General features: G+C 38.2%; 1 protein-coding gene across 3 annotated transcripts in view; it reads left to right on the forward strand.

Annotated features, from left to right (window-relative positions):
* ADCY5 (adenylate cyclase 5) overlaps nt 1-17,360 on the forward strand; it is a 200,692-nt gene that overhangs the window by 119,996 nt on the left and 63,336 nt on the right. For all 3 annotated transcript variants that reach the window (XR_011726474.1, XM_071746644.1, XM_071746645.1), the window contains exon 3: nt 897-1,018. Coding sequence is in view for 2 of the 3 variants with exons in the window: in XM_071746644.1 (XP_071602745.1) it covers nt 897-1,018 (122 nt within the window). In the remaining variant the exon portion in view is untranslated. The remainder of the gene's footprint in view (nt 1-896; nt 1,019-17,360) is intronic.

The raw sequence follows: 17,360 nt of genomic DNA on the forward strand, positions 1-17,360 counted from the left end.
TTGGGGAACATATTACCTGCAGATTTAAATTCTATAGCTTCAGCATGAAATTGCCACCAAATTTAGAATAATAACAAGCACAGGCTTTTGTGTGAGATTTTAGGAAAATTACCAGAAAGTCATCATTTAGTCATGTAACTAATTTTTGCCTTGCATGCAAAACTATATACAGCTTTAAAATAATGTTATGGAAATCACGCTAAAAGTATTATCAATAAATAAAAGTACCATGTGAGGGTGGAGGGCCATGACTTGTTGCTAATGGAGGTGGTTATTTTAAACACTCTTGTAGGTGAGTGAGTAGGTTTAAAGGTCTTAATGCAATCATGCATATTAGCAGGTTGAAGTCTTAAAGTGTAATAACTGTACTGTGTAGTTGGGCTGACTTTTCATGCTGGTTCTATCAGGACATTCCTATTGACTTTTTAGCTGCTAAGAACAGGTTTGTGCTGTTGCAGGAATGTACTTAGATGATTAGATAGGAAAGGAAGGAATTTGGCACTACGTGGAAGAGGACTTCATGGTGATGAGGAGAGACTGTGTGCAGTCAGACAGGATTATTTGTCAGAGTCCTTCCAAGAACAATGCACGGGTGCTTTTAGAGTTGCATGTCTCCTTCATTTGCAAGAATTAGTAACCATAAATCACAAGCCCAGTGCAGCTGGGATGACAAACTAAAATTTTTCTTCTAAAATCGTTGAACTCTTATTGTGGTGCTAGGACAGAACTGCATATGACTTGTTAGGGGATCAGCTGATGGGTTTATGGAGACCGTTTCTTTTGGTTGTACTCATCTCTCACCAAACTGATGACTCATTTCTCCCCAGTAAGGAACAAAGTGTGTTTGTTAACTGGGCAGCAGGTGTTTTAATTGGTTCATCTGTCTGACTCCACAGGAGCGTCTCCTGCTCTCTGTTCTTCCTCGACATGTTGCCATGGAGATGAAAGCTGACATTAATGCCAAACAGGAAGATATGATGTTTCATAAGATCTACATCCAGAAGCATGACAATGTCAGGTAAGAACAGTAGCCCATCTCCCAGCTGCTGGGGTGGAGGGACCCCCCTGGTGCTTGGCACTTAACACTTAACTTAGAGATGACAGGGACACATAATCCAAAGTAAGTGTAAAGGCTCTATTAAGTGTCACCTTTTAAAGTTTGTTTTTAAGATGGTAGGACGATTGCCACATTCCTGCAGTGTCTTTCTTTGAGACGCAACTTGAATTCTTTAATTGATCTTTTCTTAGATTACTTTTTTTTTTTTTTTTACTCCTTTGCTGGAGTGAGTCTCAGTGGCTTGAAGAAGATGGGTTGAGTTATTTTTTGACACATGCAAGCACCCTTTTGATAAGCGCCGATGAGATTCAAGTTAAAGACTGGCATCATTTTCCATGGGGTGAACTGCAGAGCTGTTCCAGTTGAGGTTAAGATCATTTAGAAAAGTCTCTGCCAGTTTGGAAGTACAAGCAGGGCATCCATTAGTGACAGCCCTTGGCACCTCTCAGTCACTCAGTGATGTGGTGCTCCTTGGTCACACAAACCAAGGCCAGTCTGTGTTTTGGGGATAGTCCAGCCCCAAGGACTTCTTAACATCACCATTCACACTGTTTGCTTCTCACTGAAAAGGCAATCAGTACAACAGATGCTTGATAGTTTTATGGACTGCAGTTAGAAAGTTAAACCTAACTTAGTCTTGATATATTTTAACCCTACCTGCCCTCTTTGGGATCACTAAGGTCTCTGATAAACCAGGTTCTGGAACTGTGTAACAGCTCTGTCAGACGAAAAATACTTCCACTGAGACATGGACTAGAGACAGAGAGAGAGCTTCCTTTCTTCTCCTCTCTATCTCCCCTTCCAACAGGGAGTTATTATGTGAACTGCCTTCTCTGTTACATAGCATTATGTACCTTGGGGAGTTATATTTTCTGATACTTAGTGCTCAACAAATAAAAGTGGGTATCTTAAACCTCTAACATAATCTGCCCTGCATAATCTCCAATAAATGATACAGTGAAATTCACAAGAAATTCTGAAGCATTTGAAGACATTTCCTAAGCACTGAGGACAGAAGAGAGGGGAAATGTAGAAGCGCAAAACTGGTAGGAGGCTGCTCACTGTTGAATGTAGAGTTTGATACAAAACTCACTGAAATCAGAGCAAGTCTGTGTGCTGGCTTCAGACTTTCATATTTTTGTTTGTGACTCAATAAGCAGATAAAGATCATTGTGATTCTAAAGATAGAAACATTATCAGATGTAAAAAATAATAATCGTTTAGTGATGAAAAATAAAGATTATACTTATGGTGATGAAGGTGTGAGGGAAAGAACATCCAGAATGCACTCGGCAAAGTATGTGCTACAAGATTAGATTAGGTTCTGTGTCTGTACATTAATTTTTTCCCATAATAGCACTGAACTTGTTCAAGAAAGTGTACATTTCTTGTGATAGGTGCTGTTTCTGAATTCTTTTAGAAGAAAAATCACTTTTTTCCAATACTCAAAGGTCAGCTTGACATTCAAACCGAATGCAATTTATTAGGTATGACAGGAGACCAGTCAGCATGGTATTGTTGCCTTTCACATCTGTTTCCATATGTCATTATTTTCAGGTTTGAACGTTGTTTAGTACAGTCAAATCTTAGTACAGGTGACTGTACTAAGTCAGTGATACTTATTTGATGTTTTAACTTTATGATTAAATAAACAAAACCTAAATAAACGGTAGTAAACTAAATATACACATGAACAATTCTAATAAAAGAGGGAATTCTCATGAAAAAAATATTGAAAAACAGTCCAAAGATAATGGCTGGTATAGAGATACAACAAAAAATGACACGTGACCCAGAGTATAGAAAAAAAATAGTTTGCTGATTTTCAATTCCTTGGACCATCCTGATAAGTAGCCAACAAGAAGTTTGCAAACATTTAATTTTCACATTTTGTGTGTTGTGTTTGTTAGAGTAATATGAACATTTCCACAATGGATTATCTTTGACAGCCTAAAAGTAATTTTAATTTTTTTCCTCATGCTTATGAACATATAGGAATCAAGCCCTTGCAGGTGCTGACTGTCTCCAGTACAAAGGGAGGCTGAGGTCTCAAAAGCTCCTGCAAAGGGAAATAACTTAAAGAATACTTTCCTCTAAGTATGGACTTCGTTGTGTGTACTTACAAGGTCTAAATCAAATCCCACTGAGATAATGGAGAGGGATGGAAAAAAGAAATAAGAAATAGAAATAAAATAGTGTATGTACTGAGAGCAAATAGAAGGTAGCTTAGAAACATCTCATCTTCATGTACTTTAGGGAAATGAATAACTAAGTACGAATATTGAAAAAAGGAAACATAATTTGGAACAAATGACTCATTTCACACTAGGAGTTCAGCATGGAGCCTTTCCTCTTGCCTGGGTGCACTGAAACCACCTCTAGTGGGAATGACTGCAGATGATTTTTAAGCATTTACGTGCACACAGAAACACCCTGGTGGTGGGGGGTAGCATCTGAATGATGTGAATTAATGAACCAGCTGAACAAAAGCAAGCATGTTCTTTACTTTTCGTGGGGAAATGCTCAGGGGGAGGCTTTTGTGGTGAGAATGCTCCAAGCAGTTTTGTTTTGTTTTTGTCACTATTCAAAAATGTCATAAGATTTGAGTTTTTATGAGCTAAAGGTTATTGTGTCAAGGCAATTGAGAAGTATGTGAAGTCGGTGCAAGGGTACTGTGCCCAGCCATTGAATCTGGCTTCCTGTTGATGATTTGTAAGCAGGAGCATTTCCTCTGCTGTTCATAGAAGTGGGAAGGTCCCTGTGTCTGCACAGAGCTACAAGTTTCACTCCTCCATCAGCTGTATCCAGTGACTCTCTTCTACTGCTATCTTAGAGTAGTCAAAAAGAAAATTAAAGTAGTCATTAGAAATTAAACTGTAATGGATGGGAATTTTCACAAGCTGTTGATTTAAAAGTTTGATTGCCATCATAATGCCTGGAGCCTGAGATCTTAACTTTTACTGGATCTTCACTGTGTGGTTCCTCACCAGTTTCACAATTGATGTTAAAATAATGAACCTCACTGACACTGCAGCTCTCCATCCACCCAGTTTTAACTTTGGCCCTTTGAACTGAGGAGGCACAAGAGCACAGCCTCATGCTCTCAGCCTAATTTGGTATTTTGTGTGGGAGAAGTAGTTTACTAGATTCTGTTCCAGACAAGATTAAATATTTTAATTTTCAGGGATGATTGGGTCTGGGCTTTCGGGACCACCTCTGATTTTAATTAAAAAACAAACTCAAACCACCATGCCAGCAGAAAATGTTATTCTAAAATTACATGAAGTTACTGTGTAGTGGGTTTTTTTCTATTTCAAAATGAGGAGTCTTTAAATGACCATGTTCTGCTTAGTTTTAAATACTAGGCACTTTAGATATTTTCATTTTTTTCTTTTTAAAAAAGGTTACATGCCTTTTGTTGCTAAAAAAAAAAAAAAAAGTCACTTACTGAGGGGCAGTTCTGCCACGATATTGCTTACTGGGTTATGCTTCCCTGAGAGAGTGGGCTGTCTCTCTGTCTAAGGAAAGATGATGTCTTAAAGCAAAATACAATGGTCCTTCTAACCTGAATGGATAAAAGCAAATCTTTTTAGAGCCTTATCAGGACTTCCTGTGAATGAGTTCATAATCTCCTGCTTACTTTTATGGAAAGTAAAGTTCAGAGACAAATTTATCCACAATGAAAATATAATTTCCTGTCAGCAGCAAAATTTGTTTCAGGATTATGTTCTTCTGAAGTATTTAAGTTGATGATGAAACTTAGATGAAGTCTGGGGTCAATACATGTTTTTTTGATGAGAGCAAACAGAACCTTTTGACATAGAAGGAAACTATTTCCCATCCTGATATTAATGAATGAGAATTAACTTTGACAAATCCAGAACCTCAGAGTGTGATCTGATGTTTTCCACACATGTGTGTGTTAAATATAAAGTCTATTGTCAAAGGCAATCAGGAAAGGAGTTCCCAGGACTATGCAAGTAATTTTGGGTAAACAACAAGGTGAATTATGTAACTAAATCAGTTCATGTTATCATGAATGAGATTGTGTCTGATAGACAAACTCTTAAATATGCATAGATAATCTTGTTTCTCTCTCATGCTTCCCAAGCAGAATTTTAAATGTTTTACATTACTATTGCTATTTATAGTATCTCACTGCAGTGATAATGGCTTTAATGTTATCTAGGTTTGGCCATATATAGTAATCCCTGTGCTTATAAAAAAGAGGTTTGAATTCCTCTGTGAAGGGATAAAGGTTGGCTTTGTTATTGAAATTCCTTTGATGAACTGTTTCAGGAAGCTTATTTTAGGGCTGGCATCCAAGCACAGTGAAAGTGACAATTTCCTCTCTTCTCCTCTTCACATAATTCTTGTGAATCATGTACTCAACAACATTAACCTGATCTCAGAGTTTTTTAAACATCCTGACAACTGGAACTAAACCATATGCAGAAAAGAAGCGGTCCATTTCCTTTCACCTTTTAATATGAAAAACATTTTTAACTATTTTTCTGATTTAATTACATTATAAGACCAAAAATTCTCCCCTTAAAAATGACCTTAAAAATAGTTGCACTTTGGCTGAGTGTCAGGATATTCAGATCAAACCGTGTGAATGTAACCTCTATGCCCTATAGGCCTTTTGATGCTTAATTAGTTGCTTGTGAAGTGTGTTGAGTTCTTAAAACACAGGGTGCTATGTAATTGTGTGCTGTAAAATTTGTGAAAATTTCAACTAAGCAAACATATTTTTCCTCCCTTCTCCCACTGTGCTTGCACACAGGACATCAAGTATTCAAGTGCTGAAGGACTTATCAATATAAATAGAAGTATAAAGCTGAGCTCTGATTGCAGCTAGTAGGAGGGTTCTTCCATGGATATTCTCAAAGATTCCCCAAATCTCTTGTCTCAGCCCAGGTTTATGTAACTTTAATTTCTGTGGAAGATGTCATTTCAGGGGAAGAGCAGGAGCAATTAATGTTTTTAGTATTTACTGTATAATATATCTCCATCCTTGCATTCTCCTCATTTTGGGAGGAGGCAGAATGAGAATTGATGATTTAGGTTTGAAGATGAGAAAGACTAACATTAAGCAGGAGGAAGCCCAAGAACAGGTTTTACCCATGTCTCCCATGAGCTCCAATCAACTCCCAAACTGTGGTCATGTCACTTGGTTGTTTCTCTGTATCGAGTCTTAGAAGACCTCTGTCTCCTTTTCTTCATTCAAGGCATATGCCTACAAACAGTAGAAGGTTATTTTTACAGGTAGGTGGGGGGAAACTGTGTGGGTTTCATGTGGGTTCAGGGGCCCACTGCATTTAATTGCCATAACTTCTGGTTGAGGCTGGAGGCTGAGAAAAGTGAGTAGGAGGGAAATAATCAGCCTTCCCCCCCCTTTCCCCAAATGACAGCAGTGAATTTTGCCTACATGGGAACTCTTCTATTTCCTTGTCAAGAGCTGAGAATTTCATCCATGTCTGCTTGGAGTGAATCTTGGCTTTTTAATTTTCCAGGAAATGTAATGATTTTTTCTTAAGTTACCAATAATTTTTAGGAAGTGTGGAACTAGGTTTCACTCATGGGTGACAGTGAATTACTCGGCTCATCGTTCTTCCTAGCTGATTTGTTGTTTTTGAGAGGAAAGATCAGTGTCTTTTGAAGAAAGGCATTCAAGCTAAAATCCACGTGCAAAAGAATTTGCCTATTTTGTAGCCATTGTCACTAAAGCTGTGCAGTAAGCCTAATGGTTAACATTAAAGGAGGTGTTTCAGCTCAGGATCACTCCATCTTTTCAATAAGTATGTGTCAATGTTTCAGTCTTGAAATCTTTAAAGCCAAAGATTGAACAGATTTATCTGTTTCATCAAATCTACCTTTTTGTGCATGTGCACAGCACCCTTTGAGAAGAACAAGTATATTCTAACTTATTTAGGCTTTTTTATTATTTTTTTTTTAGGTTTTTTTTTTAAGCAATTTTATCTCATTGTCTGCAGATCTGTCTTTTTGCACAGGAAATATATAGTGATCTTGGCTTCTACTGGGAACCCCTGGTGTCTTCAGGGCCAGGAGAGAGCCTTGTACCCTCCAAAGAACAAAATGGATAAATAACTGGCTGCAAGGCACCCCACTGGTTGCATTACTTAAACACATGTATTGCAATAAAGATAACATCCCAAGAGTGCAGCGTGCCAGGTGACTGCAGATCTGCAGCCACCAGCAAGCCAGCAGCAATTAGGAAGGGCCTGTGATGTATAATTTACACCCTGCTATTCTGAGTTTACACAAGGGTCTATGAAGTTCACAGGGTGGTGGATTGAAGTGTTAGATGTTTTAATGATGAAATACTATGAATAGTAATTTGAGAGAATAATGAAGGTGCTTGAAGTTTACAGAGCAGTATTTTAACCCATCAGGGTTGTTCAGATTCTCTTCTTTGTTCAACAGTACATTAAAAAAATTAATTTATTTTTAAAATTTAACTCTGAGTGCTCACTACCTTGATAGAGAGAACAAATGTATTTAATTTATAGTGAAAAAATGCATCAAATTATGTTCGTTAAACTAATCTCCCTCCAACCTTTCTATTCTAGAATTACCCTGACAAGGAAAACTGAGTCTTTTCTGACTAAAACTTTGCTTTTGTGACTTGCTTGTACAGACTTGCTTTCCTCTTGTAAAGACTTGGTTAAATTTCAGCTAAGAAACTACTTTGTCATGTAGTTAACATGCAAAGTGGTTTTAAGAACACTGAGTTTATATAACGTTTGAAGAGGTTCTTGTTAAAATCATCCCACCTTTTTTCTTCCTCCTTAGACTATAATGACTGAAAAGAAAAAATCAGTTAAACTTTTTATTCTGTAATGCAGTGAACTTTGCAAAACTTTTTAAAACCCTCTTACAGAAGCTGTAAATGGAAGTATAGTTTTGGATGGGGATGGATTAACTTCTCTTTTATTATTCCATATTTATATCCCTCAACAATTGTTGCTAATTTGTGCATCTGTTCTTAGTGGTTTATATATAATTTTGACACTGGATAAATTATAAAGAGACAAAACCTGAAACCAATTAGTGGAGAAAAGCATTTGAGTGCTCTGGCATCCTGTGACTCAGGTTAGTGCATTGCTAACTTGAGTCTGTGTCCTCCAATAACTAAAATCCATAGTATATTTTTAAACTACCTCCTTTTAATTAATTTTGCTTGGCACTAAGAGGTTAAGAAGTTAGGGGAGGCTGGTACTGACTGTACAGACAAAATTATTGTGTCAGTGGTGTTTCTATAGGAAACCAGGCTAAGAACAGGTTGCTTCAGAAAGAGAGCTCACAGAAATGAGAAGCAAGAGAGGATTGCAAAAACAGGAAAGGAGGCAAAAGACCAAAGAGAATAAATGAATTTCAGCACACACAGTTGGCAGGACATTGGCCTTGTGGAATGATGAGAGTCCTCTTTTCAGAAAACAGATTTTTCTGTCTCAGTTTGTGTTTCTGTTACAATGCCCTAGAAAGATGCACACTGTTTTAAGTGGTGGAATAAGGATTTTTAAGACCATATAGATTCTGAGGACTTGGGAGTTTGCAAATAGCTTTGAAAACTATTGGAAAAAAGCATTTGTGTGCTGAACTTTAAACAGAGAACCAGGTACAGAATATTGGTATTCTTTTCCCTGATACCGTGGCCAGCAGGGATCTTTGTGGTTGTTCTGTCAGGCACATAGCTGAGACTCTTAACAGCAATGAGAAATTCTAAGGGTGTTCTTGACAAGTTGCCATGTCCCTTTTTGAGCCAAACTCCTAAATGAACCCTTTAAATGTACAGGAGAATCATCAGGGTTTCTAATCAACTCCCTCAGCTCCAGTCCTACAAAGATGATCCCCAAGCCTAAAAACCTACTGCAGTGACTGCTTGTGAAACTTGGATCTGTGTGACTATCAGCAGAAGGTTCTCTCCTAGCCCTCTTGCAGACATCTCCTCATGAAGTGGCAAGCAGAAAGCTGGGTGACCTTGCCTTTTTTCAGTTGTAGGATGATCTATAAATGCCTTTTTTGTCCCCATGAGTAACTGTGCAGAGCATCTGGAACGTGTCATCCCACATGAATGTGCGAGGCAGTGGGGAATTTTTCCAGCAGAGATCTGGTAATGATAGTTTGTTGGTCCACCATGTCAGCTCATTTGTTTGAAGTTTTTGGTGGTGGTGTTTTTTTTTTTACTTTAAGCATGCTTTTTTTCCAGAATCTGATAATACACTGGGTCCATTTCTTGTTCATTGTGGGGATTATGTTGCTAATGGGGCGTTACTAGGACAACCCTCCTTCTTCTGACAGCTACTTAATTTCTGTTATCTCCAAGGCTTGTCAGACCCATACATAAGTGCTGAATGCAGTAGCAATTTGGAGAGATGTTTTGTAACATCATAGGCTATGAAGATGAGAGACCCATGTCATAGAGCTGGTGAAGTACTTATGGGGTGGCCAGGTATGCAAACCAAAATAGGAAAGACCAAAAAACCTTTCAAAGAATTGAGCAAATTTAGCAGTTGTTAGCAGTTACAAGAGGAAAGGAGATGAGAGAATGGAAACCAGATGCATCCAGTTTTAGGTTCTGTGACATATCAGTTCTGAGGGAGAGCCTCCACTCCTGGGAGCACACACACCAATGCACTGCTGCTTTCTACCGTGACTGTTTCCAAAGAATGAGCTAATGAGACTCAATCTGTAGAACAAAGCAAACAAAACTTTGGCTTCTGCTCAGGGGAACTTGAGCAATTCTAGTCACAGATCAGGCTTCAACAGAAGCCAAATGCTGATCCATAAAAGTATAATTACTCTGTTTCACTTGGAACCTTTTGTTCTGGATTGCATTCAAAACTACTGTAAGCCCCTTTGTGAGATTCTTTTTCTTTCCAGGCAAGAAAAAAAGAGGCCTTTTGATTTAAATAGTTCTATTTTGTTTCAATTAAAAAGGAGGAAGAACTCATGCTATCCTTGCTTCTCTTCCTTAAGAATATTCCCTTCTGCAGAAGAGTGCTTAGCAGGTCACAGTTTAAGATGACAGGTCTAATGTAGAGATAAAGTTGTTTTACACAGTATAAATGAAAAGTGATATTCTGTTTTTAAGATCCAGTACTCTCTGTCATTTTCATCTGTAAACGGAACAAAATTTTGTTACTGAAATTACAAGCGATTACAGATTTCTTGCAAAGCCTGGAAACCTTGAAATTGCAGATGTGACTTGCCTGCTGAGCTCCTTTTCCTTGGAAGTCTGTAATGATGGGAGGAGTAAATCGAAAATTATATCTTCTCTGAAAGCTTAAAAGCAAACGAGAAAAAAAAATGAGAGAAAATAATATTTGAGAACAACTGTAAAAAACTAAAGCTGTGTTTAAGGATGAAATGTGTGATTTGTGGGGGACCTCTGATTCTTAGAACAGCATAGGAGAAATATTTGTTCAATCACTATGAAATGGCGTGGCTGCTGAGAACAATCCAGGGCTACACTTGGGTAATACAGAAGCCTGGTATGGACTTCATTAGCATTTATTAGGTCAATGTATTTCACTGAAATACCATGTATTCACTGGCTTATTTAAATGTCTTTTGTGTATTCTTTCATCTCTTTTTAGCTTATTTTTATTGGAGACTTAAGGATCATTTCCAGCGAGGATCATAAAAGCTGTAGTTTTTTGCTCTGTCATATCCCGCAGCTTTTATTTTTCCATCATGTATATCAGACACAGCATATATTGTATTACTAATAACTGAACAAATCCTAAGTCATCTTGCTGGATAATGAGCACTGCCTCAAAATACCTGCTTGTATTGTGTAAGTATCCAGTGCTATCAGTCGACCCCACAGAGGAGGTTTGACAGTGATTTCTTTAATTTGACTTGGTAGCAATGCTGATTAGAGCTCAGAAATGCCCGGCTCCTGTTACAGAAATGTCCTAAAACCAGACCTTGAAGGCTCTGCCCTGCCTGTGCTGCAGAGGAATTGTGCAGGAGGAACAAGCCAAGAGTGTGCACAAACACACACTGTCTGTCCTGGGGACTTCTCGTGTCTGCTGGCTGTGTCTGAAGGGGGAATCAGCACCACATTTCAGCTGGGCTGCCATACCAAATGGGCATCTTTCTGTTCCTCCCTAAAATGAAAATTCAGAAAAAGTAATTAATTCAGTCAGAATTCCAGGTGGCAGAAAGTGAAAGACAGAGGTAGTGAAGATTTGAAGAGACACAAGGGATGAGGAATGCCATACTCATCCAGGAGCATAGACTCGACCCACATGCTGGTGCAAGTTATCCAAATTCAGTTTTCCCATGTGCCAGAGGGCATTTGAGGCCACATCTCCTAGGAGAGGTCCTCATTCTCTTTTGTTAACTGTTTCATTTTTTATATGAAAGACTCAAACCCCGAAGCAGCAGCTTGAATCCCACTGTTCTGTGTCACAGAGTATGCTGCAATCAGCAGGGCAGATCGGGGTGCTTTCTGTCTCTGCCTCTAATTAGTCTGAGCATTTTATATGTAATGAGCAGCTGCAGCACAAGGTCCTGAGGGCACCACCATTCCCAGTCCAAAATAGCCCATTGTCCAGTTAAGACTGGATTGAGCCAAAGGAAAAACCAGGTCCACTTTTATCACTTCTAAGGTGGAATCTTAAAGAGAGTTTCATCACTTGCACACTCACTGCATTTAGTTATATATAGAAGGCATTTGCAGATTACTAGGGAATCAAGGCTAAAAATTTATGTGTATGTTTCTGTTCCTTAAAAATGTGCCAGTCTGTTGTGATGGGCCAGTGGTATTTTAGCTGGCAGGAATATGGGCTCCCAGCAAAGATTTGGCTACAGTCATGTAGCAGGCAGTGCAGATATCATAGGGATGTTTTTAACCAGTGGACACATATCCTTTTTTTATTGTAGCTGTTGACTTATTCTGAGCTCTGCCTATATTTCTTAATTCATAAACAACAACAAAAAAACCCTGAACAAACAAACAAAATAACCCAGGAAAACCCCTGAAAAGAATTCCTGTGAGATTCTATCGTGAGGCTTAAACTGAAGTGAAAATTTACCTGCTGGGTTTTCTAGCCTCAGTGTTCCTTGATTAACAAGAGCATGGCTGAAATAAACAGGAGAAGAAGAGGCCAGTGGGATCCTGGGGTGATTTGCTTTTGCCTTTGACTTGTGTTTACTTTTTTTCTGGTTCTTTGTAAAGATTCTGGTGACTGGCTGTTGTCAGCAGGATTTTTTATTTTTTTTTTCAGTTGCATAAGGGCTGAGAAAACAGTATCTGTCTGACTCTTCCACAGTGAATGGCTTTCAAGTTAAGCCATGGCTGCAGTTATTGTGCTCTAGCTGTGACACTATAAATAAAGTTATTAACAGCAATATGTAAATGGGTTTCTATTTTTGTTCCCTGTATTGTTTGCAAAATCTAGGGCAGTTATTCAGTAAGAATCATCTGCTGTTTAGCACTGAGCCTACCCTCATTTGATGCTGTGTGGGCTGCTGCTTTTTTTTGTTTGTTTCTCCTCTCTTTCTTTGCTCTGGCTTTTAGAATCCAGCTCCTTAGAAAGTTTGTTACTTGTGGAATATAAGAAATGGAATAGCTGCGCTAAGCATTTTCAGGCTTTTGGAGAGTGTCTTGGTACTTAGTAACAGAGAATCATCTCTTGATATTTGAACTACAGAAACATTAAAACCAGTTAAACAAACATCAAATACCACAGCCGTTATTTACCTTAGTGTGCATCTTGCAAATCCCAGTTTTTTCAAAGATCTTTATCGGTTTTGTTTTGTTTCCATGCTCCGTTTCCTTCCACTGCCCTCTCTATAGCTCTGGATCTGCCTGACAGCCTCAGGCCCTGCTCATGCTGGAATCCTGGACCACAATAATTTGTGCAGTTACAGTACAGCCCATCCCAAGGGAGAGCATGGATATGTTGCTTTAGAAACACTGTACTACTGTCATGGCTACTCCTGTCTGGAAGAGAAAATTATTTTAATCCAAGGCATCTGTTAAGATTAGATGATTAAGACAGGAACTGTGTTGCTGTTAATATATATAATCTATAAAGACAGTTCACAGGAGGCAGTTTGTTCAAAATTCTTCCTGCTCTGCAAGTGAATTTATCTCTGGCTTCCCCGAATCCCTTATGGGGAAAGTCCTGACCTGTTTATCCTGTGATTCATTAGCCACAATTTTATTGCCAGCTGTGCTAGCCTTCAGATGGCACTTAAATTCCATTTCATGTGGCTTTGTGAGAGCCTATTGTAACTCTGGACACCAACAAGCTGTGTCTCTAGTTTCCCTCCTTGCTTGAAATAGTGGTTACTTTTATGGTATATGTAACATCTGAATATACAGAAGTGTTTTTAAGTTGTGACACCTGCTGCTTCTGACTCAAACTGAACTCATCCTTTCAAATGCCAGACGCTTCGCTTGCTTTCTTCTTTTTTTTTCTTTTTTTCTTTTTTTCTTTCTTTTCTTTTTTTTTTTTTTTTTTTTTTTTTTTTTTTGGATGGGGGTTAGGGAACAGGGTTTGGGGGCTGTTTTTTGGTTTCTTGTGTGTTTTTTGTTTGTTGGTTTTTGGTTTGTTTTGTCTTGTCTTCAAGCCAAAATTGTTGCTCCTGCAGTGCCATAGAAAGAAAGCAGAAACCAGCTGGTCTGGTTCTATATGAACGAAGAAAGATCTGACACAGCAACTTTCTCTTGTTTATATGGTCAGAGACACATTACCATAATACATATTCTAAGTGTTCTCTAAGGTGGCTTTGTACGCTATAGAAAAGATCTGGTCAAACTCTGTTGATTTTATTGGTATTAGTTCACTTGGAAACTAATAACTGTTTACAGGAACTTCATTTGCAGACCGTATTTTGCAGATATTGAGAGTAGCAAGCAAATGGCTTAGTGAGATATCTTAATGCGTTAAACAAGGAATTAAATTTTCCAATGGCATAAGCAAGAGGAAAGCCATTTCTCTCTGTGCAGATCTATTATTCTGGTGGTGGCAATTACAGTAATTCTCTTGAAATCAAGTTAAAATTATACGCCTGCTTCATTATGAGAAGAAACCACTGATTTTAAAAATCAGGGGAGATTCAGTGGGAAGTTAAAAAGACTTAGATATGCAGTGGGCAGACCTGTCTTGCCACTCTCCTTGCTCCAGCATCTCAGGAGTAGCTTTTGTGTGGATGCTCCCTGGACTCAGGAGGCTGGGATTCACATTCCTGCTTTGGCATTGTTTTTCCATGTGACCTTGAGCCACTTTATATATTTGCTTTATAAACCATACTCCTGTCTCTGCAAAATATTGTATGGTTGATTTTCTAGCACCAATGACAATTGCCTAATGCCAGTCTGAAGACTTCATATGCTTAAGGAACTAAAGATGCAATGGCCCGTTTTATTTTATAAGGAAAGAAATTTGAGACAGAGCCAGCTGAGTAACTGATCACAGAGTTAAATGATAGGCTGTCAAAGATTAGACTGAAGGTGTCATGATAGATAATATCTTGCCCAGAATAATAATAAAAAAAAGTGTTGTAAATCTTTTCTGATATTACAGTATATAATCTCAATGCCATAAAGTAGATTTAACACTGCTTGCTTTCTATGAAATAATGGACATATGCCAATTATTTGGAATATGAGTTATGTTAGGGACTGAAGAGATGCATAGAATATAATATTCTCTGTTCAAGGATGATCTTTATATGGAAATACTCATTTCGTGAGCTCGCCTGTACTGTCTTCTAAGAAGGAATGTTTTTACTGCTCATATTGACTCCTGAATTTCATTATATTTACACTGTTTCTCTATGGCAGCTGAAGTTTTCTGAGCCTCCAAAGGAAACCAAAGACACAGGTCAGCTGAAGTGCCATTGATCAAGTGCAATGTGATGGTAGATGACATCTTAAAAAGGAAACAAGCCCCTTAAAGTTAAATTATAGCCCTTGTAAAGCTGGGAGAACTTTTCTTGTGAGCTGAGAATATCTATTCATTACTGGTTCTTATCAGGTAGGGAATAATAATATAGTGTACAATAACCAGATAATGACTCCAATTTCCTGCAGGATTTTTTCCTTTTAATTTAATTCTGAAATTATAGCCAGTTTCCATTCTCAATGAAATATCATTTGTTTTGTTATTAAAATTATTATTAACTTTGTTAATTAATAACAAGTTGATCCCCCAGTTACTCAGCTGAACTGTTTCCTTTGGACGGGCATTTTATCTTTCAGAATAACTAGAAAAACATTGTCTTCATTTTGAAGTTCTTCTCTGCTGATATTGCATTGGTATTTCTCAGAAAAATGACCATTAGGAAGTGTGCATAGCTAAGGTTCTCTATATTCTTTGAATTAATTTCTCTTTACAATTTCATCAATGTAATTTTAAAACTTCTTGTGTACATTTAAAAATACAGACTTGAGGAGGCAGCTGGTCAGCCAATGTTGGCTGTTCCAAACAGGGCACTAAGACTCATCTTCCCATTCTCCAGCAATTTTCCCAGCAAATGCCACTTCAGTATTAATGATCTAGTAGGCTCTAAAACACAAATGGTAATTGTGTGTACAGAACATCACATCATTTGTGTATTCTCAGTTTATCCAAGAAAGAGTCTGCATATTTTAGTACCTAGCCTCCTTGGGAAAACAAGGTTACTGTAAGAAATACATGGTTGCTCTTTAATGTTTTAAATTAAGGCAGTTATATTCTGACTTAATGGTTTTTATTATGAAGTGACTTTCCAGAAGGAAAACTCAGAGTTAAAGATATTGGAGAGTAAGTAACTCACAAAAGGAGAGGGTACTGGAAGAGAGAGTGAGGAAGAAGGTTAGGTTGAAATAAGCACTGCATGCAGAATAACTGCAGCCTTTTGGGTAGGGAGTACAAAACACTGCTGTTTGAATTAATATCACAATATCAGGGAAGAAGAGACTGAGTGCAAGCTGCACAGCTATGAAGAGCTCATTCTTTCATCAAAGAAAATGACCTGAGCAGTATAAAACACAAAGCGTCCCAAACTTGCTTAGATGCAACTTATTTGATCTCTTTGCCATATCCTTGACCTGAGAAATATGTCTGTGTTACACTGTTACCTGTGCCAAAATGTTTTGCACTGTTGCCTTCTCTGACAGCTGGTTGATTGCTGGCACACAGCCTCCATGCAACAGGTTGTGGTTTAATTTACCCCTAAGTTTTTGGTAATTTCTCTTACCTACTGTGCTGCTCCTATGGCTTCAGTCACTTTTGCAGGCCATTCTCTTGAAAGAGGGCAGAGAAGAATACTACCAGACTCCTACAGCTGTGGTGGTAATGGATAGTCCCTTCTTGCAGAGTTTTCTTAGCTCTGTCTTCCTTTTTGTTGGTCTTTGGCAGACTTTTAACATCAGAGATTGCTCTAATGTCAGGAAACAGACTGCAAGAATGCTCACAGCAAAAAGTGTGCCTGGAGTTTGAAAACCAGAAAATTATGTGGCTTTTCCTTTTTGTTTTATATGTTCTGGATTTCAGGCTGCCTTGTGGGACAAATGAATCTGAGATTTATTTGGTGTGGGCTGGATTCAGCTCCAGTTTGGGTAGACCTACCAGCACTTTTGCACTGGGCAGGCAAACCCGGGTGAGTCTGAACTTGCTTGGAGCCAAATCAGAGACACAGTCAGAGTCAGCAGTACACATGGTTCTTTTGTTCCTTTCTGCAAAAGGACTTGTGTAACCTTCAACTCTGGCTTCCTAAACTTCCTTGAGATTGGAATGAATCTGGCATCTTTTTCACTTACATGGTGTTTCCTCTGATCAGCATGACTGGAAAAATTTTCACATTCCCATCAGTTGCTTCTTACATACATGAAAAAGGTCCAAAGTCCCTCCTTCTTAATAACACAAAATCATTTAGGCCACTTGGATTTCTTTTTGACATTCAACAGACAGCGGAATCTAATTTGGCTTCTGATGATGGACTAATAAAATTCCTTGGTAACTCATCTCAAAGACATCTGTAATGTGCTCCACCTATAGTTTGGCTGATAGCCACAGCATATATATTTTTGTTTGGTTTGCCTTCCCCAGATAGGTTTTCTTCCCCAAAGGCTATTTATTACTCCTATTTCCGGTTAAGAATCAATCTGGTTAAATATAGCCTTCTGAAAGAGGAAAATCTCTTAACTCAAGATGTTTTGAGGGAGGGAGCAGCAAGTTTTTTCCTGTTTAAAATAAAAAATTAGTACTGATGCTGCTCAGCTATAACTAAATACCAATTACTGGGTTAGCTATTTGTACTTGTAAACTGCAAACTT

This window comes from Heliangelus exortis, chromosome 6, assembly GCF_036169615.1.
Source record: "Heliangelus exortis chromosome 6, bHelExo1.hap1, whole genome shotgun sequence".
NCBI lineage: Eukaryota > Metazoa > Chordata > Aves > Apodiformes > Trochilidae > Heliangelus > Heliangelus exortis.